This window comes from Humulus lupulus, chromosome 7, assembly GCF_963169125.1.
Source record: "Humulus lupulus chromosome 7, drHumLupu1.1, whole genome shotgun sequence".
Lineage (NCBI taxonomy): Eukaryota > Viridiplantae > Streptophyta > Magnoliopsida > Rosales > Cannabaceae > Humulus > Humulus lupulus.
In genome coordinates, this window is record NC_084799.1 from 123816023 (window position 1) to 123843854 (window position 27832).

General features: G+C 37.8%; 1 protein-coding gene across 1 annotated transcript; it reads left to right on the plus strand.

The window, feature by feature from the left end:
• Positions 1-15616: 15616 nt before the first annotated feature.
• LOC133792154 (uncharacterized) lies at positions 15617-16481 on the plus strand. Its single transcript, XM_062230071.1, has 3 exons — positions 15617-15868; positions 15955-15962; positions 16118-16481. Exons 1-3 carry the CDS (start codon positions 15617-15619, stop codon positions 16479-16481), a joined length of 624 nt encoding a protein of 207 aa, XP_062086055.1.
• Positions 16482-27832: the final 11351 nt, after the last annotated feature.

A 27832-nucleotide genomic window follows, 5' to 3' on the forward strand; every position in this document is an offset into this window, starting at 1 on the left:
TGATTGTAGGCATTTGAAAGATGAGATCGAGACTCTCATCCGAGCCGACCCCTTGGCCCATTATGCGCGGAACAGGGTTCCAGCAAGTCGACCTGCTCCAGAAGTCCCGGCCAGTCAGCCCGGGTCTCAGGTAGATCAGGACGTCCCTCCTCCCGTAATAGGAGGGGAGATATCCACCATCTGGAGGTCCGCATATGGCTAGCACGAGCAGGGGTGCCCAGAAGAGGTACATGAACGAACTCAAGGCGCATAATGGAGTAGAGTTCGTCCCGAAGCAGCACCTGCCAAAGCAGCAGCGATTGGAGAAGCAACCGATCATTTTTACGGAGGAAGATGCGGGCCATGTCCAGTTCCCGCACAATGACCCTCTGGTCGTAGCAGTTCAGCTCGCTAATCGGAGGGTTAGGAGGGTGCTGGTCGACAATGGGAGCTCGGTGAACCTCCTATTCCGGTCCACATTAAAGAAGATGGCTTTGATTGTCGCCGAGCTGAAGGCGACCTCCATGATGCTATATGATTTTTTGGGAGAAGGATCAGCGGCTATAGGGACTCTCGAGCTGGTAATCACCCTGGGGGAAGGATCTCAGACAGTCTCCAAACTCCTCGAGTTCGTGGTCATCGACTGCTCCGCTGCGTACAATGCAATTTTGGGACGGCCCACGCTCATAGCCTTTGAGGCCGCCACGTCCATTCACCACCTCGCGATGAAATTTCCTACCTCCACGGGAATATGCACTGTCTGTGGCGATCAGCTCACTGCCAGGGAATGCTACAGCATTTCCATGAAGGGAAAATCGAAACCCGGGCAGCTAGCAATGGCCATCCAAGATGGTGGAGAGGAATCTCGGGACCCCTCGGCTGGTCCTGAGATTGAAAAACCTCAAAGCGCGAGGGGGAAAATATCTTCTTAAGTAAGGATATTGACCCCCGAATAGGCGAGGACAGATCCGAGCTCCAAGCTATTAAGGAGCTCGAGGAAGTAAACATTGATCCGCAGAACCCATCACGGATGGTCAAGCTCGGAAAAAACCTCTGCAGCGAGAGGAAGGCGGAGCTGATCAGATTTCTGCAGGATAACCTGGATGTGTTTGCGTGGTCACACGAGGACATGGTGGGAATCAACCCGAGTGTCATCATGCACACACTTCATCTGGATAAAAGCGTTCCTGCGAAGTCCCAGAAGCAGAGACGCCTAGGAACAACCCGGGCTGAAGCCTTAGAGGAAGAGGTGGCCCGGCTCAAAAAATGTGGCTTTATCCGTGAAGCCAAGTTTCCGACTTGGGTCGCAAACCCCGTTCTGGTCCCGAAGCCCAATGGGAAATGGCGAACCTGCATCGACTTCACCGACCTGAATAAAGCCTGCCCCAAGGATTGTTTTCCATTGCCAAGGATTGACCAGTTGGTGGATGCCACGGCGGGGCACGAGCTCATGTCTTTTATGAACACGTACTCAGGCTACAATCAGATCGCCATGAATCCGGCGGACCAGGAGCACACCAGTTTCATGACCCCGACCAATGTTTATTGTTACAAGGTCATGCCCTTCGGGTTGAAGAACGCCGGAGCTACGTATCAAAGGTTAGTGAATAGAATGTTCGCAGACCAGATCGGAAAAAACATGGAAGTGTACGTTGATGACATGCTAGTCAATTCAAAGACTGCCGATAACCATGTTTCCGACCTGGAGGAATGCTTCAAGATACTACGGGAGTATGGCATGAGGCTAAATCCACAGAAGTGCACCTTTGGAGTGGCATCGGGAAAATTCTTGGGTTTCATCGTCAATACCCGAGGGATCGAGGCGAACCCCGACAAGATCAGATCATTGCTCGAACTTCCCTCACCCAGGTCGCGCATAGATGTCCAAGGCCTGACAGGAAGGGTGGCAGCCCTCAATCGGTTTATTTCCAAGTCCACCGATAAGTGTTTGCCATTCTACAACCTGCTCCGAGGAAATAAGAAGTTCGAGTGGACAGAAGAATGCGAAAGCGCTTTCCTCGACCTAAAGGCACATCTGGCCGAGCCACCCGTACTATCCAAACCAAAAGCAGGAGAGCCCTTTTTTCTCTACCTGGCTGTCACGGAGGATGCAGCCAGTGCCATATTAGTTCGGGAAGAAAACTGGACTCAGAAGCCAGTCTATTACATCAGCAAGAGACTTCTCGGAGCTGAATCCCATTACCCGTTGATGGAGAAATTGGCGTTCTGCCTTGTCATGACCTTGCGAAAGCTCAGGCCGTACTTCCATTCCCACTCAATACACGTCATGAACGATCAGCCTTTAAGGCAGGTTTTGCATAAACCTGAAGCATCGGGACGCTTGTTAAAGTGGGCAGTCGAACTCAGTCAATTCGAAATTTTGTACACTCCGCGAACTGCTATAAAGAGTCAGGCCCTGGCCGATTTTGTAGCCGAGTGCACAGGATTCCGGGAGGATCCTGCAGAAGACTCACCCCGGGTCACCTCGGCCCAGGCATCGTGGAGGATATTCGTGGATGGTTCATCCAACGAGAACGGATCCGGAGCTGGAATCATTTTGATATCCCTTGAAGGACATAGATTCCACTCGGCGCTGAGGTTCGGATTCAAGGCCTCCAACAACGAGGCCGAGTACGAAGCTTTGTTGGCCGGGCTAAGGATAGCCCAGGAGCTGAGGGCGAGCTCTGTCCAGTGCTTCAGTGACTCCCAGCTCATGGTAAACCAAGTTCTGGGCGAGTATCAAGCATGAGGACCCAAGATGGCCGCCTATCTAGCAAAGGTAAAGGTTGAGCTATCCGCGTTTGGGCGAGGCTTGATCGAGCAGATACCTTGGGAGCAGAATGCTAACGCAGACACTCTTGCCAATCTCGCCACCTCTGGGGAGACGGAGACCCTGGGGTTAGTGCCAGTAGAGTTCTTGGAGAAACCAAGTATAGAAGAAGTCAGGACGGAGGTCGAGATGATCGACGCCAGGCCGACCTGGATGACCCCCATCCTTGAGTATCTCACTGAGGGAAAGCTACCTGAAGGACGTAATGATGCACGGCGAGTGCTGTATCAAGCTCCCAGGTACACGATAGTAGACGGGGTGTTATACCGACGTGGACACTCCCTACCTCTCCTACGATGTGTTCTTCCAAGCGAAGCACAGGCCATCCTGCAGGAGGTGCATGAGGGTTTTTGCGGAGATCACACTGTGGGGCAAAGCTTGGCCTTAAAGGTCCTGAGGCAAGGTTATTACTGATCAACTCTGTCCAAAGACTCGATCTCATACGTGAAGAAGTGTGACAAATGCCAGCGATTCGCCACAGTTGCCCGAGCTCCCCCAGTCAAGCTGAAGATGATCTCTTCCCCATGGCCGTTTGCAGTTTGGGGGATCGACTTGGTTGGCGCCCTCCCTACTGGAAAAGGCAGGGTCCGTTACGCCGTGGTGGCCATCGACTACTTTACGAAGTGGGCTGAGGCAGAACCTTTGGCAACGATAACTTCCAAAAAAATCCTGGACTTCGTGGTTAAGAGCATTATCTGCCGATTCGGCCTGCCCAAGAAGATTGTTTCCGACAATGGGACTCAGTTTGACAGTGACCTGTTCACCGAGTTTTGTGAGAGGTACGGAATTGTGAAAAGTTTCTCCTCCGTGGCCTATCCTCAGGCGAATGGCCAGGTCGAGGCTGTCAACAAGACGTTAAAGGCGAGCCTCAAGAAGAGACTAGACGAGGCGAAGGGAGTCTGGCCAGAACAGCTCCCCCAGATTCTCTGGGCATACCGGACCTCGCATCGGAATCCTACGGGTCATACTCCTTTTTCCTTGACCTTTGAGAGTGAGGCAGTCCTCCCTGTGGAGATTAAGGTGCTTTCGCATAGGGTCCATTCATATGACCAGGACCGCAACCACGAGCTACTTTGCGCTTCCCTTGACTTGGTTGATGAAAGGCGAGAGGATTCGCAACTCCAGCTTGCCCATTATCAGCAGAAGATCACTCGCTATTTCAACTCAAAAGTCAAAAATCGCGCCTTTAACGTTGGCGACCTGGTCCTCAGGAGAGTTTTCCTGGCCAGTAAGGATGCCAAAGATGGAGTCTTGGGACCGAACTGGGAAGGGCCATATCAAGTCATTGAGGTCATTAGAGAAGGAACTTATAAATTAGCTCGGCTAGATGGAGGGGCAGTCCCACGAACTTGGAACGCCATCCATTTGAAGAGATATTATCAATGATTCACTTGTAAGGCCTGAAAGGGCATTTTTTATGTATTAAGCAATGAGAATTAACTTTCTGTTTATGTTTGTACATGTTTTCAAGTGTAATCCAAAGTAACCACGAAAGACCCTTTCCCAGTTACTTGGGGGGCATATGGTACCTGGATATAACCAGGTCGCCTTAATGACTTAGAAGTTGATGCATATCGATCGATCGTTGTTTTTCTTAAAAAACGCGAGATATTGATAAGGATTAACGCGAACTAAGTCCTATCCTGGATATAACTAGGTCATAAAACTTAGAAGTTGATTTAAATCTATTGATCGTTGTTCTTCCTAAAGAGCACGAGATATTGATAAAAATTAACACGAACTAAGTTTTCAAATTAAGTTCCTAGATACAACCAGGTCATAAAACTTAGAAGTTGATTTAAATCTATTGATCGTTGTTCTTCCTAAAGAGCACAAGATATTGATAAAAATTAACACGAACTAAGTTTTCAAATTAAGTTCCTGGATACAACCAGGTCATAAAACATAGAAGTTGATTTAAATCTATTGATCGTTGTTCTTCCTATAGAGCACAAGATATTGATAAAAATTAACACGAACTAAGTTTTCAAATTAAGTTCCTGGATATGACCAGGTCAAAAAACTTAGAAGTTGATTTAAATCTATTGATTGTTGTTCTTCCTAAAGAGCACGTGATATTGATAAAAGTTAACGCGAACTAAGTTTTTGAAAAAATTGTAACTGAAATGCGTAGAGGCAAAAGGGAGTTAATCAATTCAAAGGAAAAATTAATTGTCTCGAGGTGGGAACACCTCATGCTAAGGTTACAACAAAAAAATAATAATGAGAATGAAGGAGTGGGGGCAGAATGGAAAGGCCCTAGGTTCCACCAGTTGGCCCCTTGGAGGTCGCCGTCTCGCCCTGCTCAGCTGCACCAGAGACTTCCCCGGCCTCGGAAGGTGCTTCTTTCTCGAGGCGAGCTTTGAACTTCTCCAGCAAGGGCTCCCAGACGTCCGCTGCCAGGAAGGAGAAGTCGGCGTCCTGATTATAGGCCCAGCAATGGTAGAACATGTCCTCCATGGCAGTGCCTGAAGTTTCCTGCTCGGCCTCCAGGGCGGCCTTGGCCTCGGCCTTCGCAGTGTCTAGGTCAGCCCGCGCGGCGGCGAGGGCGGATTTGGTGGTCTCAAGCTCTTGTAGCTTGGGACGGGCCTCTTTCAGCTCAGCCTGCGAGGCCACCAGAGCGTCCGTAGCTGCCTACAAGGAGGTCTAGTGGTTGGCCACAACCGCCTAGTGCTCGCTCCTCATCTCCTCGAGCTGGGCCTTGGTCCTGGCTATGCTCCGATGAAGGACAACGGCGCTCTGCGAAAATGGAGAGACACATGCCTTAGAAAAAAAAAAGAGAAGGGAGAAATGGAAAAACAGGGCAAGGCATGATAGTCAAAAACCATAAAAGGTTGAGGTTAGCTTACCGTTAGGGCCGTGCCTAGTGAAGACTCCAGCACGCCCACCGGGCTCCTGGTTTCAATGGCCCTGAGCTCCTTCTCGTTGAACTTGTATATATGGCTGACGGCGTAGTTCGCCGACTCATACACCGTCCCCCGGAAGGCCTCTGGAATCTTCTCCAGGTCCAGGGGATCAACCGGGATGCGCACCTCGGAGGTTGAAATTGCCGAAATCCCGGGCTCCGCCACTGTGTCCTGGTCGAGGGCCGGAGCTCGCGGAGGGGGTGGGGGCATGCTGCTCCCCCCTGCAGCAGGAGAAACAGTTCCCACGACCTGAGCGGCAGGAGGCTGCTCTTTCTCCTTTGCAGGAGACTTGGTCGGGGTCCCGGCGGTTTTCTTTAAAGTCCGGGGCTTCTTCATTTTGGGCCCAGAGGCCCCGGCTGAGGGATTCCCCCCGGCGAACGCAGCTCGAAGACACCCTCTGGGCTGAGACATCTCGTCTGTCAAAACAAAAATATGGTTAGTACACAAGTTAGCAGCCATTCAAAAACAAAAACAAAGGGGGAAAAAAGAGAAATTCAAGTATATATATGTATATACTAAAAGGGATCCTACCCCCCGAGCTAGAAGAAGAACCTATGGTTACAACCATCAGCCCCGGAGCTTCTGCGGGTAATCTAAGTTGATTATTTCCCGAGCTGGCGCAAGTTCTGGATCCGACTCTGGTGCCGGGCTAGATTCTTCTACATATTGCCTAAGTCCTGGAGCTACAGCACCCCTCCGGAGTGATGGCCATGACCGAAGGTTGGTCCCATACTCCTCAAATAGTATCGACCTAAAGGCTAGGGTATTGTCTACGACTACGGTACCCCTAGGTCGGCTATCTTGGTAATCCAGCATGAGCTGGTCGACACAGTGAAGTAGGGTTGTATCCAGGTTCGGATCACTTCGGCGACGTTGGACGAGCTGTCTGGGATTGAACCTAGCTAGTCGGGGGTTGGCAATGGCCCTATCTAAATTCCTAAACATGTAGGGGTTACCTTGGCCAGAAGGACCCGCGGCTGCTCCGAACCGGATCCTCTCCTCGTCCATTCTCTGGGCAACCTCCAACGCCCACTTCCTGTTCCTCACGAGGGGAACCTCGTCCTCCTCGTCCTCCTCATCTTCGTCCCCTGCAACCCCCTCCATGATGGTAGGCCTAGTATCGCGAGCTGGGGGAAGCGCTCAGAGCCTCCTTAGGTTCAGAGTCTGATTTGGGAAGATCAGCTTACAGGCCACCATCGTCTCGTCTGTCACGAGCACACGGTAATCCTTTTCACTGGGGGGCAAGCCCGCCAGTTTCTCGTACTGGGCCCCAAGGGTCACAAATTTCTCTGTCCTCGCAAAGATAGCTGCAGGATTAATCTAAGTCATAAAGGAATACAGGAAGAGCTAAACGATACTTAACTTACGAGCTAAGGTTGAAAAGCACTTACGATGACGATTGAAGTAGTGGAGCTCGCAGTTTCGGAACCCCGTCGACATAAAGAATTGATCTTTGAAGTCGTTGGGGTGGCTGGGCAGCTCGATGACCGCAGCCGTGTTGGGGAACCGGGTTAAGTAATAAAACCCGTCGCCTTGCCCCCGCTGCTCCGAGCTGGCCTTGAGGCAGAAAAAGTACAAAATATCTGCAGGAGTAGGGACCTCCCACTCATGTTTCAAGAATAAATATCTTAACCCCACCAACAGCCGATAAGAGTTGGGGGGGAGCTGGAATGGGGCAAACCCCACGTAATTGAGGAAATCAGCGAAATACTGATCCAACGAGAGGAAGGCCCCCCCCTAAAAATGCTCGTCGCTCCAGGCCGAGAATGCCTCGTCAAGCGGCGCGCAGCTCCGCTCGCCCTCTGCGGGAGGTCGGGCAATCACGGATGCTCTCCCCAGTCCGATGTTGTGGGAGAGGAATATTTTGTTGACCTTCGCCTGGTCGGTAATCTTTGAGACGATCCTCTCCGCCTCAAAGAACGCGTCAGGGGCCACCTCGAGCTCCTGTTCCACCACTAGCCCAAAGTTGGGGATCGAGGATTCGGCCATCACCTCCTTTCCTTTGTCTTGGCGGGAGGACGAGCTCCCTACAGGCTTCTTGGGAGCATTCTTCTTGGGTTCCATCTGGTTGCCTAGCGAACAAAAAGAAGAAATTTTAGAAAAAGGCGACCTAAGGTGGAAGAGAATCTGAATGTGTTTCTTTGACACGAGCTGAGGTAAGCCCAGCCCGTGGAGAGTGAGACCACGTGGTTTTAAGAACACGCGGCTGTGCTCCCAAAAAATACCCGATTACTCAGAATTCGTGTGTCAGGAGGGTCAGGATAGAATTTGCCTTGGAAGGAAAGATTCAGTGGGCAAGAAAGACAAGACCGACTGTGAAGCGTGTCCCCTAAGCTACCCGGTTTTGCACCCAAAAATACTGAATACTCTAAACCAGCATACCAAAAATCCTACCCAGAAATTTTCCCCAAAAAATGCATCCTGTAAACCATGCTCCTAAACGGTTTTCTACGGCAAAGATACCCTAACCTAAAAGGCTTTCACCCTTCATTCCCACAAAACCCAGCAAACCCTTGCATGTGGCTACAGTAAATATTTACCTAAGCTACAGCAAAAAATAATTTCGAAACATGCACAGTCAGGAGACTTACAGAGTGTTTGGCTGGGAAGCGGATGAGGATATCGCCTGGGTTGGGGGCTTCTTCGGAGCAGTTGGTTCCAAGGCTTCGAAGGATTCTTTGCGCCTGAACTTCTTGAACGTTAGGAATGGCGGTCGGGAAGAAGAGGGTTTTTTCTCTTGAAGATGAAGAGAGAAGAAGAGGAAAATTTTTTAAAAATTTCAAATGAATGGGTGGCCCGTGCGTAAGGTGGCCACCCCTTTTTATATGCGTGAAGGGTCACGTGAAGAGGGCCGTTGGATTGCCCTGATGTGGGATCCAAGGCCCTCCACTCGAAATACGAAACGATGGCTGGGCATAGGCTAGGCCATTAAATGCGGTTCTCGGAAGACGTACCGTCACCAACCACGATGTTCCACGTATTCGGTGCCTGCGTAGAATGTGGAATATGAAGAGTTCAGGGGGAAGCCTAAAAGCCCCTATTGTGGCCCTACACGACGTTGTGTACCACGAGCAGAGGCTTGGGGGGCAGATGTACGCCCTGATTCTCCCACGGGCTGATTAGCGAGCTGAGATACGGCCTAATCACGACTACCACGTGAGCATCCCCAAGACCGGCGCTGCCGTCATAAGGTCCTACCTCCTTAGCTCGAGGCAACCTAAGGGTTCGCCAAGATTGCTTAAGGACTGAGCCTGGGGTCTGAAGACCACAGGTCGAGGGAAGCATCCAGCTCGTGGTACGAGCTGGAGTTGAAGGCTGTGACCTTTTATAAAGTCAATCACACAAGGTAAACGTGCATATATCAGACATCACGTGTCTGATATACCCCTGACTTCTCAGACACGCAGCAGGAACATGCGTATTCAGACTCCCACGACTAGTTTGGGCCGTGCGGCCCATTATCCCCTTACCTATTGATTTGACCACACTTATGTGTCAGGTTTAGGAATTAATCATGAATGTCACAGAGTTGACATGATAGGTAAAGAAGGTCACGGGATGACCTTCTTACCAACTCCCAGGTGCCTTCTCCTATAAATATGGAGACCCTGGGAGTTATAAGGGGTTGGATTCTATATTGTAAGAAATTCCCTGTAATCAAATACCCAATATATAGCAATAATACTGACTAGTGGAGTAGAAGGATTTTAACCTGTTGGCGAAGAACCGCGTCAACACGGTTAAATGGCTGGATTAGTAGGTCGGGAGGGCCATAACTGTTTAATTATTCCATTAAATGAATATATGCATGTTTATGTGAATTATATTATAATATGATGTTATATGCATGCATGTGGATCCACATTTGAATGTTATGATGTTTTGGTAATTTGACCCGTTAAGGGTATATTTGTATATTTGGGTGCATAATGTGATTTATGAATGAGATGCCATTATTATGGATATATATTCGAGCTATTCGGCATGAGACGTTCCTATATAATGGATTAGCAGTTTTGTCATAACGGGGTCAATTATTGGGTAATAAGAATGTTTATTTGATGATAAATTGGGAGTTATTGAGATGAGGATGAAATTCTGGAAGTTTTGACTATAATGTCCCCAGGGGTGTTTTTGGGGCCCTGAGCACTAGGTTTTATTTGAGGTTACTTAAGCTTGAAGTAGCTTGTCAGATAGAACGTACGTTAGAAAACCTCTCGTTCTTTCCTGTTAGTTCATTTTTACCGTTCGAAGCGTTTTCAGAGATATCTCGAGTTCTAGGAGTCAGAATCAAGCGAGGATCGAGGCATAGCGATCCTAGGAAAGATTAGAAGCTCCTTGACTGAAGGATTTGATGAGAAACAACCTAATCGAAGGTAATCTAAGTTTAAGTTTTGAGTTTTTAGAGTTTCTAAGCTTTGAATTGGATTTTGTGAATCGTTGAGTTTTTGGTTCGTTTGAGCCTTGGGATTTGATGATTTTGGACCATTGGGAAGCTTGGGAACTTTGATTTGATGATTTGGTAATGTTTATGCATGATTTTTGAGGCTTTGGGATGTTGAAAACGTGTTTAGGGATGGCTCTGGGTTGGGGGTCGCGGTCCTGTTCTTGGGGGTCGCGGTCCTAGCTCGAAGAAGCAGGTGGAGCATTTTTGCCTTTGTTGGGCGTCGCGGCCCTTGGTGTTGGGTGTCACGGCCCTTGCTCCTAGAGTGTCTGGGGGGCGCAGCCCAAGGTGTTAGGGCCGCAGCCCTTGAGTAGGGTTGAGCCTGTTTGAGTGTTTTGGCCCCGGGAACATGGTTTTAGGCCTCGGGATAGTTCCTACTACCCGGATTAGTGGGGATTAATGTCCCGAAGGCTAGATCTTGGTTTGGGAACCATTGATTATCATTTTATTGATGGTGTCCCATATTTGATTATAACTAGGTGACCGCTAAAGGACTAAAAGTCAGATCGTTCTCAAGGGTCGTTCTTTTATTCATTCTCACTCGAATCAGAGGTAAGAAAACTGCACCCCATATGTGACATGCATGATTATTCTTGAGGCATGTTGATTGTGTAAATGTGGACATGGATTGATTATTGAATGCTTAGCAAATCTTGCTCACTTGTGCATGGTACTAACTAATTAGTCAAATTTGGCAAAGGTGTCAGTATCAACTGTGAAGCTGGGACTTATTAGTCAAGTTTGGCAGTGGTACTGGGCACTGGTCACACAGTGCTGACTTATAAGTCAGGACGGCCTTAGCGTGTTCAACGCAAGCCAATAAAGATTAGATATAATCGACATCTTCATTAAATGACTCAGAAGAGCATTAATGCCGGACTGACCTCAAGTTCGATGAATACTGTAAACGCTTGTGTGACTTACCCATCAGTCACTCATCTATTAAGTTAGAGACTTACCCATCAGTCTCTCATCTGTTCAAGCTAGTGACTTACCTAGCAGTCACTCATCTGTTTAAGCTAGTGACTTACCCAGCAGTCACAAATCTGTTTAAATTAGTGACTTGTTTGTCGGTCACTCATTATGGTTTACCAGAACCTCAAGTGATATTCACTCATCTGTTTAAGAGCTATAAGCTCTATGTGATTATAATGATAATCAGTTGATAATATCTATATGGATTTTTGTGTTTTCTTGCTGGGCCTTGGCTCATGGGTGCTATGTGGTGCAGGTAAAGGGAAAGAAAAGCTCACCCATCCTTGAGTGGAGAGCTTAGGTGGTGATGTGTACATATGCGGCCGCTTGACCACCACGGCCAAGGAGTTCTCAGAGGAACTAGGGGGTTTACCCTATTTTTGCCGTTTAGGACGGCGAGTTTGTAAATTTGAAACAGTAATGACCTTTTTGAGTTGTAAATAACTTGTAAAAGATTTTGTGGGCCCATGAATAGTTTTATGTATTTAATAAAATATATCATTTCCTTCTTATTGATTTTTTTTTCACCTTAGCCTGTTAATAACACTTAGAACACGTTTTTAACCAAAGGACTCGGGTAGCGAGTCAAATTTTCGGTTCACCGTAACTGTTCTAGGGTAACCAGGGCGTTACATATTATTGATGGTAATAATATTTAAGGGTAATTGGCGGCTATCAATTATTCTTTCGAGCTAGCTTCCTTGCTTCGAGCTGAAATAATCTATTACTTCGTAATTATAGAAATATTATTGATGGTAATAATATTTAAGGGTAATTGGCGGCTAAAGTCTCTTTTCTTTCACATGTGTAGCATTTAGGTCCCTCGTCTTTTTTGTTAATGGCAATAGTTCCTTACGTTAATAATAATGGTGCATTTTAGTCCTTTGTCGTTAGTTGAACCGTTAATGCTAACTAATTAGGCACGTGTCAAAAATATATTGGTTCAACTTATTAATTATTTTAAAAAATAGTTTTTACTAATTTTAAAATAGAAAAAATTATATAAAATGTTTTTTAATTGAATTAAAATGTATTTAATGAATTAATTTCAAATTTTTAAAAAATCATAATTAGAAAAACTAAATAATATGTTTTGTTGATATAATAAAAATTATGGGCCCGTTCGGTAACCTTAAAAAAATATTTTTTTTTTTTAATTAAAAATATGAAAATATATTCAGGAAACACGTTCGGTAATACAATTTTGTTTTTATTTTTTTATTTAAAATCAAAATTAATTAAATTTTGAAAACATAATTTTGAAGCTTTTAAAAAAAACTAAAACGTATTTTCATTTGGTTCTCTCGTCTTCCTCACCTTCCTCAAGCAACGCAACAGAGCCTAGTAATGGCGATCTCTTCCTCTAGCTTCCACTCTCCACTCTGATTTCTTCAGGTAAGATTATCAACTCATTCTCTTATCTCTGTGATCTATTTCTCACTCTCTTTCTCTCCCTCTCTCATGTCTCTAAGATCTATTTCTCACTCTCTTTCATTCTAAATTTTAGATCTGTGCAAGAATAGGTTCTTAGAGGAAGATTTTCTATTATTACGGTATGATTTTCTGTCATTTTCAATTTTAGGCCTGTGCCATTGAAATTCTTTTTGTATTTCTCATATTTCTGCTATTAATAATTATTTTTGTATGCTATTTTTCTCTATGTCTTGTCAACTTGTAATGTGCCATTTATTTAATGCTAGAGTTTTGCATAAAATCTGGGGTTTTTCTTCTTTTTAAGTTCCACGTATTTGTTTTTTTTAGGGTTCAATCTCTATATATTAGTTGGAATGTATGTGTGAAAATTTTAGAATTTGAAAATGAATGAGGGAAAGTTGCTGAAATCTTATAGCTCATGCCATTATTAGTACTGCAAACACTCAGATACTGTTTGTTTATAGATTTTGGTATAAATGAGAAGGGTAGAGTAGCTAATGATGTTGAGACAGAACAAATTGTTATTGCAAATACTTCTAAACGTTGCTTCACTCAAATTAGTTCTGTTGTACAAATTGTTATATGTATATATATATATATATATATGTTTGTATATAATGTATGCTATGGTTATGGAAATTTCTTTGTATGCATGCATGGCATATTTGAACAAGCTAAGACAAAGATTTGACATTTTTCTGTGTATATAAACAACATGTGGAGTAATGGGAGTTATAGGGAAAAAAACAAAGTGCATTTCAAGTTTTGTTGCTTTAAGCCTGTGTTTTGAGAGCTAGAGAAAACTCCACTCCCTCTCTACTCATATATTATCTTTTATTCCAAAGTTTTGATCTCATTTTTCACAACATGTAGTGTAGAATAAACTTCTCATTTGAAAAAAAAAAAACCCTTTTGTTGACCATATATTTCACAACAATGTTTATTATCCCAGTACACGACAACCAAACAACTCTGAGTCACTCTTTTTTTTCCCCCAAAATTAGTTTTACAAGGAGAGAAAGAGAAGCCTTTATGTGGCAAGAACGGATACTACCCACCTTGTCAATGTCATTTCCACCATAAATCAATAAGACCCCCCCCCCCCCTTTTTTTTTTGTAGCATTGATTGCACGTGTTTTTTGGGGACAACAGGAAAGAAATGAAGAAGCTCAACTCATATTGTTCATTACTAAAGTAACTTATGTATTTACCTCGTTATTTGTGTTTTGGGGGCAGCCATTATTGGCCTCACACTGTCAACAATCCAACCCAAAACGACACTATCTTGAGTAGATTAGAAGGAGAAGTGTCCTTGTGATTTCATGGGGTCTAACTCTAAGGCCCATGTCAATTTTGATACCCCAGACAGATTTGATATGTGAAGGTAAGACTTGTGAGAAAGTGAAGGACAAAAGGAAAGGATATTTACAACTTCGGCACTTATTACTTTGTATTATTTTGGTGTCACTTAGTGGTGCCACCTTATGTTAATGGCACCTATTAATCATTATATTTAATCCTAGCATCGTTTCTGAACACATCTTTGAAAATAGCTTCTCAAAGTTCTTCTCATAATATATATGACTTCAGAGATACTAAAAGCAAAGTCAGTGATAGAACTTGGTCAAATTCACTAAGTGTTAAATATTGTTTTGAGAGCTAGAGAAAACTTCACTCCTTCTCTACTTGTATATTATCTTTTATTCCAAAGTTTTGATCTCTTTTTTCACAACATGTAGGGTAGAATAATCTTATCATTTGAAAAAAAAAAACCCTTTTGTTGACCATATATTTCTTTTAAGTAGACAATATATTATTGATTAAATCAGTAATATTGAAATGTTCATTTAGGTTTTTATGCTCTATTTAGACTATACCAATAAGGTTTCAAATCATGTCATCGAACATGTTTAGTGTAGTTTCCTATGTTTTCGTTGAGTTGGTATCATAAATATTACAAAATGATGGGCAGACATGCCTAGTTTATGACCATTGACCTCTATCAACTACTGATCTTATCAATAACTGATAGTGAACATTCTTTTCAAGATTTTTCTAGAACAAGTTAAGGGTTTGGTTAAGTTATATATATGTTATTTGAATGTGTTTTTAAAAATAAATCATATTTGTAGCTTCTCATTTGTTTGTTGAATTTGTGTAAATTGAACATGTAGGAAGCCAATACTTTTCTTGGCCCCGTGTATTGCGGTATATATACTACTTTATGGTACATGTATTATATATTCACTTCATTGTTACTTTCATAGTTTAAATATGGATAAATTTGATTGTTTGTTTTATCTTGCTAGATATTGTCCCTTCAATGTGGTGTATACATTTTTTTCTTTTCCAGCAACTATGTTATGATTGGATTTATCTATATATATTAGTTCAAAACTACCATGTCTTGAAAGTAAAACATTATTTGTGTACTGAAAACTATTAGCTACATATTTTATATGTGATATTAGAATGTTATGGGATTTAATTAACCAATTTATGTATTGATATTGTGTTTTCTAATCAATTTATAGTATTAATTTGGTTTCAAATTTGATTGTTTCAGATTGATTGGCTTGGTGGATTGGTGGCTTTGAGTGTTTCAGACAGTTTGGCTTGGTGACTTTGAGGTATATTATTATAAATTATGTTGATTAAATCCCCACTAATCTGAAGGATTAATTATGATCCATTGTTTTGAGGCCTTTTGTTTGGTTAATTTTGTTGTATATTTAGTATATGATTCATACTTTTGACTTTGATGAATATCTAGTTTGGCAATTTGTGTGTTTCATTCCTTAGGCTTTGAGTTGTATGTATCGATGTTATGGAGTTGTGTTTTTTTATCAGAGGCTTTGAGTTGTTTTTTTATTGTTGTTCTTGAAATTGTTGTTTCTTTAGGAATAGTCTTGTATTTGTATTTAGAATTCTTATTGAATCCTTAGGTCTTACCTAGGTGGCAGGTGTTGATAATGAAGTTCTTATTATTGAGAATAATGATGAGGCTTCTGTTGGACTCAAAAGCATGAAGAAATTTTCATTTAACTTATGGAAGAAGAAGTCTTAAAGGGAAATAAGAATACCACAACCTTTACCAAGCAATCATGGAAATATATAAAGGAAGAGCTTTGTGCACGAGCAAAAAGAAATTATAGTAATATGCAACTAAGGAACAAATACAATCAATTAAAGCAAAAGCATAAGGATTTTAAGTCTTTACTGAAAGAGACTGGTATGGGATACAATGCAGTGACTGGAGAAGTTAGTGCGACAGATGAAGTTTGGGATAAACTTATTCAAGTAAAAATGATTTCAAATGGATTTTATGCTTGTTTTATTTTGATAGGTATTGGTATATTTTATCAATATAATTTCATTTGATGTAGGTTAACAAGTCTGCTAAAAGATTTAGAAAGAAAGGTTGTAAGTTTTATGAGAAATTATGCACTATCTTTGGTGATACTACTGCAACTGGTTCCAATGCTCATCCTTCAACTCGAAGTCCTTTGAATGATGGAGATAATAATGATGATGATGCAACGCGATAAGTCCTTCTACTAGGGATGAAGAAAGTGGTTTTGATGAGGATGGTAGCAAAAGAAGAGGTAAATCAACAGCCACTTCAAACTCTCAATCAGTAAAAAGAGCAAAGTTCTCATCAGCTTTGGCAGATGCACTGGCAACATATAATGAAACTGCAAAGCGAAAGACAGAATTGATAGAGAGATCAATGGCAACATCTGCATCACATTACTTATTTGATGAGAGTGTTGAAGCTCTTAATCAAATTGATGGAATTAGTGGAAAAGTATACGCAAAAGCTATTGAGAAGTTTGAGAACGAGGTGTCCAGAGCATTGTTTCTAAAGATGCCAGAGCATAGAAGAATAGATTGGTTGCTGAATTTGAAGTGAAAAAGTTTAGACTTTGTTTAGCTATGAACAAGATGACTTTATTTAGCTATTGACTTTAGTTTTGTTTAGCTATTGACTGGATGAGTTTGTTAAGCTATTAACTGGATGACTTTATTAGCTATTGACTGTATGACTTTGTTTAGCTATTGACTGGATGACTTTGTTTAGCTATTGATTGGATAACTTGTTAGCTATTGACTGTATGATTTTGTTTAACTATTGACTGGATGACTTTGTTTAGCTATTGACTGGATGATTTGTTTTGCCTATTTTGTTTTATGGTTTGACTTTGACTTTGACTTTGAGTGTTTATATATTGAATGTAAAATTTAAAAGTTTTTTCTACTATCAAGATAAAATGTCTTTCAACGTTTCTCGGTTCAACAAGGATAATTTACTGGACGATTCAGATGATGAGTTTGGAGAGATTTTGTTATATTTTGCTTGCGAGGAATATAATCAATTATATCTATCTAAGCAACCTTGTAGAAATTCAGCTCTTTCAGGCCATGAATACGTTATGGAAGTGTTGCACGGGCATTGGAGTAGGTGTTATGATTTTGTTCAGAATGAACAAAGATGTCTTCAAACTATTTTGTGGTGTTCTAAAAGAAAAAAATGTATTGAAGAACTTACGATATCTGTCTGTTGAAGAACAAGTGGCTATGTTCTTATTTGTGATTGGCTATAATGCACGACATCGTGTGGTTGCTGAACGATTTCAGCACTCCATCTCAACCACATCTCATTATTTTAGGAAGGTTTTGAAGGTAATATGTCATCTATCTAAAGAACTAATTACTCCACCTTCATTTGATGTAACTCCTCTACAAATTTGATTTGATCTAAGATACTATCCATTTTGTAAGGTACAAAAATTTGAATTTCTTTTTCCTTTCTTTCAATATTGAATAAAAAAATCGAATAATTTATTTTGTATTTTAGAATTGTGTTGGGGCCAAAGGTTGGGAAAGGGTCCTGGTTTGGGTTTTGATTTTTTTTAAATATGATGGAAGCATAATGTTAAAGAAGATTATGAGATCTATGGTGGCTGTGAATACTTGCAAGGGAATGAAGAAGTATGAGTTTGAAACTTTTTTTTCTTTCATATTTGTTGTGGAAGAACAATTAGTTTGGAGTAATCATATTTTGTTGGAATTAGTTTTTTATTTTTGTTTTTGACAAATTTAGATTAAGTTCAAAATAATGAAATCGGTCATCTTGTTATTCAATTTAGAAGAAATTTTTTTATTTTATGAAATTTGTTGAATATAAAATTAAATTGAAAAACACAAAAAAGTTTAATTTTATTTTGATTTTAATTTGTTAATCTTTTCTTTTAATTGGTTTTTAATTATCTTTTAAATTTTTTATTACATTTTTAATTTTTTATGATAATTTAAATCATTTTTATTAAATATTTTAATATTTAAATGAAAAATAAAAAATATTGAGTTAGACCAATTAGAGGCTTCGTGCTTATCTTCACTTCATGGTGATGTATGGAAGTCAAAATATATTGATGGAAAGTATTTATGTCATATCAAAATTACTTAGATATTGTACTAAAAGTGAAAAATTTAAGTATTTTCACTACTAATTACTATATTTAAAATTAAAATTTTAATATATTTTAAAATAAAAGATAAAAACAGTTTATTTAGAATTATCATAAGTTATCATGAATGTGTTTACCTAACACTTAATGACTATGTATTTATGACTGCCAAGAAAATGTGATGACATTTTAGTCATAAAAAAATAGATATTTAAATACTACAAAGTGTAAAATTTATATATTTTCGCCGCAAATACTTTTTATTTTATTAAAAAATTTAGTAAAATTTTCTTAAATGTGTATTTTATAATTTTATAAAACATAGAAGTGTAACAACATAGTGTGGCATAATTTAGCAATTTTAGAATTAAAATGATGTAAAATATAAAGGTAAAATGCTATAAACTCATATTTTAATAGAAACGGTTGATTAAATAAAAACATTTGCCTTTTGAAAATTTTGGAGGCATTAACATAAATATTGTTAATTTAAAGGTATTAAGTGTGAGTTTAATGTAGAATAATAGTGTTGGTAATTAAATAATAATATTAAAAAAGTGACGTGGCGGTTGGCACGTGAGTTGGAGAGTGGAACTGGGGATGCGCAAGCGCAAGCTCCAAATCTGCGTGCACTGTCGGTTGATTTGTTATTGGTCAATGTAATCGAGGTTAATTTCCTAATTAATCTAAAATAATTAATTAAATTTGTGATTTGATGGGATCGGTAGCTGGAGAGGCATGAGTGTTAATCATTATTGATTTTGACCTCTACTTTTTTTTTTCTTTTTCCAACTTTTCTTTTTGCTGGGGTTCTTTTTCCAACTCTACCTTTCTCTTCTGATAAATTAATCTTGTGGTGTGGGAGGGAACAGTGGTTTGAAAATCTATCAACTCCCAAAAATAAAAAGTTGATATTGGGGGTACGTGAGGTTAAATCTTTTTACACGATTAATGACGCTTTTATATAGTGCAACTTTAGTTAGGTACAATGCAAAATTGACGACAGGATGTAAATTTTGTGTCAATTTGGAACAAAAATAAATTAATGTTATATTTTGTTCAATATTTATAATTATGTTTGTTTTAATATACAAGATAAAATTTAACACAAAAAAAGTCAATAATTTATTTAATATTTATTAAGAATATAAAAAATTTAATTTTTTATTATCTAAGTTATGTAGTCCAAAAAATTTGTCATTAAAAAAATAAATAAAAAATGATATATAATTAATCATTAATTGTCACATACTTAATTATAATAATTAATGATAATATAGTAAATAAAAAAGTTGTATTTATTAATGTGTCAAATTTGGCATTTTTTAGAACATCATTAAAGTTATATTTTTTTGTAAGATATGCTAAATATAATATTGCACCAATTTTTTGACACTCTATTATAAATGCCCTTATCCAATGTGTATTGGAAAATATAAAGATGATATGAGAAGATAAGTATAATTATTTTATCATTTTTTTATTTAAAAAATAATAACTTCTAATAATAAAACCCCCTAAAGTCAAAGAAATTAACAAACAACCCCCTAAAATTAATTAATTTTAGTAAAATCTTTTAAAGTCAAATTAATATTGTATTGCTACGAAATAATAATGTGTTTATTTTTTTGTGCAATACAAGGCTAAATTTAGTATTTTAAATAGTACTTTACTATCTTATACTAAAACTCCTTAAGTCATATACTAAATTTTGTATCATTATAACTTCATTGAACATTATTATATTTTTTTTGTCAAAAAAAAACATTATTATATTTTATAATAAATACTAAATGAAAAACTATTCAATTTTTAAAATATAATAATATTCTAATCTAAGTGCTAATATATTATTTAGAACTATAATAATATTAAAAATATTAAAATATAATAATATTCTACATAGAGGTGTGTCATATTTGTGTGTAAAAAATATATTCGCGTATCATTACTCAAAAACATTATAATTTAACAGTTTTGTGTGTTTGAAAGACGTGAATTTTTATAGATGATAAAATAATATTATTTAGAAAAAAATTTTAAAATAATGTTAAAGTGTTTATAATGTTATTCAAATTATAGAACTTTTTTATAGAAATAATGTTTTTTATATACAATTTCACTATAACTATAATATTTTTTAATAAAATTGCAACTATGTAACCGGCATAAATAATATAAATCTTTAAAAATAATGATAATAATGTTTAAAGAAATTGTAATGATACAAAATTAATCATATTTATGATTTATTTTATAATTATTTTATTTTTAAGAATTTTTAAAAATTAATAGGACCTTTGAAGATCTATTGTTTAAATAAATTTCATGTAACGTACCAAATGCACTCTTTTATTACACACAAAAATAATTAAGTTATTAATTTTGTTATAATACACCACTAGGGATTCTACTAGAATTGATTGATTTTAGGGAGTTGTTTGCCATTTTTTTTATATGGAGAGCTTTACTATTTTAAATCCTAATAAAAAATAAATAAACTACTTTCATGAGGTACTAGTTACCACTTACCAACTTCCTCGTCTTAGCTCACTATGGCATTTTCGATGAGTTAGGGTAAGCTATTATTGTATCCCATCACTAGGGGTGAACATTTAACCAACAAAATCTGCAAATCCGCTCGATCCGTAACCCGAAAACTCATTTTTAACCAAATCTGTCGGATTTGGGTTATATCCGATCCGAACTCGACATAATTCGGGTCGGGTTCAGGTTATGAATATTAGGTGTCACAGGTTCGTGTTTAGACCTGAAACCCGAACTGCATTAAAAAAAACTGATTCATTTAGACTTTAGTCACTCATTACTTTTAAAAAGAACCCTACGAGACCCCCTGATCGACCCTTTCTCTCTCTGTCTGTTGCCCTGCTCGACCTCGTGCCTTGCCTTCCTCCCTTCCTTTTCTTCTCCTCTCAGACCCACCAGCCACCACACCGCCCTCCGCCCAAGCCCAACCCTCTGCAACTCTGCCGGGCTCTTCCTCGGCATCAGCCCTCTGCAGTCCACAGCCCTGCCCAGCCCTTCGTAGTACCACACGGCCCGTAGCCCCGCAGCCAGACAACTTCGCCTGGCTCTTCCATGTCGACACAGCCACCGACCCCGACCCCTCCCTAACGGCTCATGGTTAGTTTTTTTTTATTAATATATATTATATAGGTTATTAGGTTATATAAAAGAAATATATATATATATATATTAGATAAATATATAGGTTAATAAATAATAAGTTAAGTTAATACTTAATATATTATATGCAATTATGTATATAAATTTGTTAGTAATATATACAATATTATATAAGTTAGAAATCATAATAGTGATTTAGGAAAATAAGAATTTTTATTTTTTTGGTAAAAAATAAAATATGCCTATTGTTGCTTGATTGTGTATGTGTGTATGTATGTATGTATGTATGTATGTATGTATGTATGTATGTATGTATATTTTTTCAATTCTTGAGAGTTAATTTTATTGAAATAAGTAATATCAAGATTGGTTACTTTTAATGTTTGGGTCTATTTTTTAGATTTAGATTTAGATCTTAATTGTGTTAGAAAACTGCCTAAAAGTTATTGAGAAATTGACAATTATTTATTTTTGTTGATTTATAGATTGAAGCAAAAATTAAACTAGTCTAAAGTAAAGACAGTGCTTCTACTTTGAAACTTGAGGTAAATCTATTATCTTTGTTATATTGAATTATAGTTTATAGGCTTGTATGAATGTGTGCTCCCTGCTGTAGTGGATATTAGGTTTGTTCATTGTTGTGTGTTGTCTTATTGTAGTGGATTATAGGCTTGTGTGCTGCTTTGTTGTAGTGGATTATTATAGGCTTGTGTGGTGTGCTACTCTATTGTAGTGGATTATAGGCTTTTGTGCTGCTATGTTGTAGTGGATTATAGGTTTGTATGCTGCTCTGTTGATTAGTTTTTTCTTAAATATGTTGTATTAGGTAATGGATATTGATGAGGTAGATGAAACTCTTCCTCTGATAGATGATCAAGATCAACCACCTCTCACTCAGACTGAAAACCCTACTCCTCTTACTCCTACTGAAAAGAGTAGAAAAACTAGGGCTAGAAAGAGGGGTAAACCTCCCATCCCTACTGGGAAAACAAAGAGAAAATGGTTATCTGTTTGAGATCATTTTACTAAGAAAGATCATCTTCCACCCCTGACAGATCCTAACGAAGAGCCTCCTTCCTCCAAGTGTATATGTAATTATTGTGGGTCTGACGACACTAGAAAACATGGGACTAGTCATTTGTGGAACAATTTTAAGAAAGTACGCGAGCTAAGTCCGTTTAAGATTGATGAGAAGCAACAAGAGACTTTAAGCTTTCAACATGTAAAGGGAGGGAAAGAGGGGGAAAACAAGCTTAGTAGCAATAGCTTATAACAAAGAATCTTGCAGGGTAGCCCTCACACGATATATCGTGTTGGATGAGTTTCCATTTAGACATGTCGAGGGTGAAAGGTTCAAAAGATTTGTCAAAACACTCCAACCTAGGTTTGAGATCCCTTCTCGAATGACTGTTGCTAAGGATGTATTGAAGTTATATAAGGAGGAGAAGGTGACATTGAAAAATATTTTGAGTCGTGAGAGGATATCAGGTACTGTTCACTGAATGGCCTTGCTACAAGGGGCACGCGCACGAGGGTGGACTAGCTGCCGAGGAGGTGCGCGCACGTGTGAGGAGACGCAGGCGTGTGTGCGCGAGTGCGCGCGGGTGCGATCGTGCATGACAACCGGTGGAAAAATTTTGAACAAAAAATTTGAGCAATTTTTCAAACCAAAATCATTTTCTAATTAATTTTTAACATATTTTACACAAAATAAAGTATATATAAAAATTAATAGCATAGAAAACACAACAAAATAATCTAAAAATTGCTAATAATCTCATAAAATTAATATGCTTCATAATGTTGGGTTTTATGCCCTTAATAAAACCATTTTTCTTATGTAACACGTTATTATTATCAATAAAAGAAGTAGAAATCATTTTTTTTATTCAATTGCATTGTTCGCTTGTTTTATTACATGTTTATTCAATTAATACAAACATTCATAAAATCCTGAACATATGGATAGTTACAATTATGGTGACTAGGTCACAGTGGATTATAGTTGTAATTATATGTTCAAAAGAACAAGTCCTAGATTAGATCAGTGCATTGGATTTTCACTGATTAGGAAATCTACGATATGATCTACTTACACATTAGGAGTGTGATGTCTTGTCCAAGGCATTGACCAAGTAGATATGATCGGATGTATTTGGTTACATCGGACTAGGACCGATATTGATTATTGATTGATAAATAAGTATCGTTGTTATCGAATCTAATCAATATCACAACGTTGACCATAGGTTAAGTCGATCTTAATTCTGAGTGATAATATTCTGCTAATTATATTATTTAAATCTTTTGACTTGTTCGTTACCAGCTTACCCTACGGTCTAGCCCATACTTACATCTTGGAGATTTAGTAATGAAATTGAGTGGGAGTATTATTCATAGATATGAAATCTATAACTTCTGTATAAGAAGTGAAAAGATGATTTCCTTAATTGCTTTGTTCAAAAGGTTAAATTATTGAGATCTCATTTCTGTGATTAAGTTCACGGAAATATCATTTATAAGGAACTTAGTGGGAGTTAAGGATAAAATACTAATGAGGGGTAAAACGGTAATTTTCACCCAGCTTGTTAGTAAGTCATTGATAGAGGATTGACTAACTGTAATGGTTATAACAATGGATAACGTATTTATGCTTTGGAAAATACGTTCTATGAATTCAAGAGTTCAATTCCAAGTCTATAGTGGAGTCACGAGGAATTAATAAGGTAGTGAAATTATTCGTAAATAAATTCACGGTAACTTATTGGAGCTTGATTTCATGGATCCATGGTCCCCGCATCACCTTTGAGTAAATCATCTAGAATGTCTCAATTAATTGATTTAATTATCAATTAGGATTTTTTAAAGTTGACTAGGTCAATTTTGGAAAATTTATAGAGATATGAGATTTAGAGAATAAAAGAGAATCTTTGGGTAAATTTATTAATATTGATAAATTGGTGTCAATATAAATAAATAAAAATTAAATCAAGTTTCAAATTATAATTAGTTAATTTGAATAAGGATTTAGTTAATTAATTAAAATAAATAAATAAATAAAAGGTTTTGAATTTAGGCCCAATTGGGATTTAAATTCAAAATAAAAGTATTGGGCCCAAGTCCATTTGTGGGAGCCCAAGGCTTTTATCTTTTTGTTTATTAGTTTAATTAATTCAAAATTTAAATTTAAATAAAGCCCATTAAGTTGTCTATATAAGGAATATGATATCTAGGGTTTTCATAGGTCAGTATCAGTTAATTCATTGGTAAGTGAAAACCTAGACACTCTAATCCTTTCTTAGCCACTTTCTCTTCTTCTTTTCTAGATCTCTTTCTCATGTGTTGAGAACCAGCCCACACTAGTTCTAGATTGATCAAAGGCTTGGTGAGGAAGACTGTGTTGCTGATCTAGTTCAATCTCTTGATAATACTCTGCTACAGAAAGGAATCAAGAGTTAGAGAGATTGAAGGAAGGAGTTGTTCCAGTTCCGCTGCGTATTCGTAAGTTTCTACATCATTGTATTTATGTTAATTTACGAATCTAATGTTCATATGTATGTCGTGTTATTCTATGTTTCTATTATGTGTTTGGAAAAATAATAGGAAGCATGCATCTAGATTTAAATTTTAAGTTCCTACACATAAAAGCATGAAAACCATCCAATTATTCAAACACATCAAATAATCCAATTTTTAACATATTCATGCATGCAAATAAAGATTACCAAAGTCTCTGATACCAGTTGTTAGGAAAATTTTACGGGATCTTTGCTTATTTTTATGTAGATCTAATATTAAATAAATTAATATGAGATAACCTAGAACATGTTTCTAAAATTGAATTCAAAGAGAAACAATGATAAGAATACTTACAGTATATGCAGCGGAATGAATGAGTCATTCCTTCAGTTTCTCTAACCCTTGTATCATTTCTGTCGCAAAACATTATCAAGAAACTGAACCGATCTTCTATTATCTTCACAGTCTTCCAAAGTATCCTTAGAATCGCCTAGACTAGAGTGGGAAATTTTCAACATATGAGATAGATACAGAGAGAAGAAAAGAAAAGAATAATAAGAGGCTTAGAAAAGGACTTGTGTTTAGAGAGAATCTAAAACTATCAGAAAACCAGTGATTAAACTTATGTTTGTCCTTTGTTTTCAACTCTCATTTAACATTCCTTTTATAGACTCATTTATATCATTTATTTAATTAAAAAATCAATACAATAATAGTCAATTATTAGCCCTAGGTCAAAATTATCATGGGCTTTAGGCCCGTGAAATTTCTCATTTGATTATAAGCCCATTGGACTTAAAATCAAGGTGTGCATTATTTTTTATTGATTTAAATAATTAAATAATTATTTAAATCTTTTATCAAATTAATTATTTATAATTTGAACATTGATTTAAACTTATTTATTAATTTAGATACCTATTTATCTTAATTAATAAATATGTCTTAATTTATCTTTTCTTCTCAAAATTACATAACTCTGTGAAACTATCCAAAATTTACCTGGTCAACTTTGATAATTCTAATTGATAATTAAATCAATTAATTGAGACTATCTAGATGATTTTATCCAAGGTACAATGGGGACCATGGGCCTATGAAATCAAGCTCCAATAAGTTATCATAAATCTAACAAATAAATTTACTAACTTAATAATTCCTCGTGACTCCACTAAAGACTCGGAATTGTACTCTTGAATTCATAGAACGCTCTATAACAAATATAGATACGCTATTAATTATCAATTGTTACAACCATAATTTTCACTCAATCCTCTATAGACGGTCTACAATGAGATAAGACTAAAATACAGTTTTACCCCTCATTGTATTTTATCCTTAAAACACTTAGTTTCTTGTAAATGATATTTCAGTAAACTAATTTAATTACTGAAATGAGATCTCTATCATTTAACACCTTGAACCAAACTAAAAGGAAGCCATCGTTTCACTTCTTCATCAGAAGCTATAGATGTTCATATCTATGATTAACACTCCCACTCAATTATACTACCAAGTTCCCAAGATGTAAGTATGGGCTAGTCCGTATGGTAAGCTGGTAACGAACAAGTCAAATAACTCAAATAATAAAATCAGTTAGAATACTAATCACTCAGAATTGAGATTGAATTGACCTATGGTCAACTATATGATATGACTAGAATAGATAATAACGGTATGTTTACTTATTCTATCAATTGTCAATATCGGTCCAGTCCGATGTAACAAATACATCCGATCTTATCTACTTTGCTAATGTTCTGGAAAAAACATAACACTACAATGTGTAAGTAGATCATATCGTAGATTGGCAAATCAGTATAAATCCTGTGCATTGACTAATCTTAGGACTAACTTATTTTGAACATATAATCATATTTATATTCCACTGTGATTACGTCGCTATAAATACGATTAACTATATGATCGGGATTTAATATAAGTTTATATTAAACAAATAACTATGAAAATAAAACATGTGAGCAAAGTGATTGACCAAGTCAAAAAATTATTTTTATTCTTTTATTGATAATAAAATGATATTACAAAGAAATTGAGTTTTAATTAGGGCATAAAACTCCAACAAGGCCATGCTTCCAAATGAAGCAATGGTAACTACTCACAGGAAAATGAAGTTTGATCAAGAACAGAATAACAGGCTACTTAACACATCTCTTGATCTGATCAAAGAAAAATGAGAGGAATCAAAATTACAGCTCGTCCATTATCAACAAAAGATCACTCGCTATTTCAATTCAAAAGTTAAGGGGCGTAGACTGGGATTAGGTGACCTGGTTCTCCAAAGGGTCTTTTTGGCGAATAAAGACCCTAAGGATGGTGTGTTGGGCCCAAACTAGGAAGGATCATGCCAGATTGTAGAGGTCTTACGTGAGGGAACTTTTAAGCTAGCTCGTCTGAATGGGGAAGTAGTCCCACGGACTTGGAATGCTTTTCACTTGAAAAAGTATTATCCATAGTACTACTATCAATGTAAGGCTTGTTTATAAAAGTCATTTCTATTAAATAACAGATGGATTATTAAATAACCATTTCTTAGTTTAATAATTATAGGCTCGTTTTCTCATAATTGTAAAAGCAACCAGGAAAGTTTATACATTCTGGTTGCTTGGGGGGCACATAACCGAGGTCGGTGAGTTTTTTATTAAAAAAACAAAATCAAGCCTACTCGGATAAGATTAAAAACTTAGAAGCTTGGAAAAATTGGTTATTCAATGACTTTTTAAAGCCTGAGTTTTCAATTAACCTAGTGCGAACAAAGTTTAAGTCATCTAAAATCCTGGATATAACCGGGTTTGAAACTTAGAAGCTGGAAAAAGTTGATTATTCAAAGGCTTTTTAAAGCCTAAGTTTTCAATTAACCTAGCCTGAACTAAGTTTAAGTCATCTAAAACCCTGGATATAACCGGGGTCCAAAACTTAGTGTTAGAGAATATATTTTATTGCTCAATGGAAAAGTGGAAAAGTGGAAAAACAAAAAATACAACTCTATGCAAAGAATACAATGGACAAGAAGATAGATAAATAGGTTTACAACTCAATGACCAACAATACAAGTAAATGTAGAAAAGAGAGAAAGAAGAGAATTATTAGAACTAAAACTCTAAAA

Bases quoted from the DNA above. Each gene is read 5' to 3' on its own strand.
- LOC133792154 (XM_062230071.1), top strand. From the start codon at position 15,617: ATGGAAGAAGAAGTCTTAAAGGGAAATAAGAATACCACAACCTTTACC.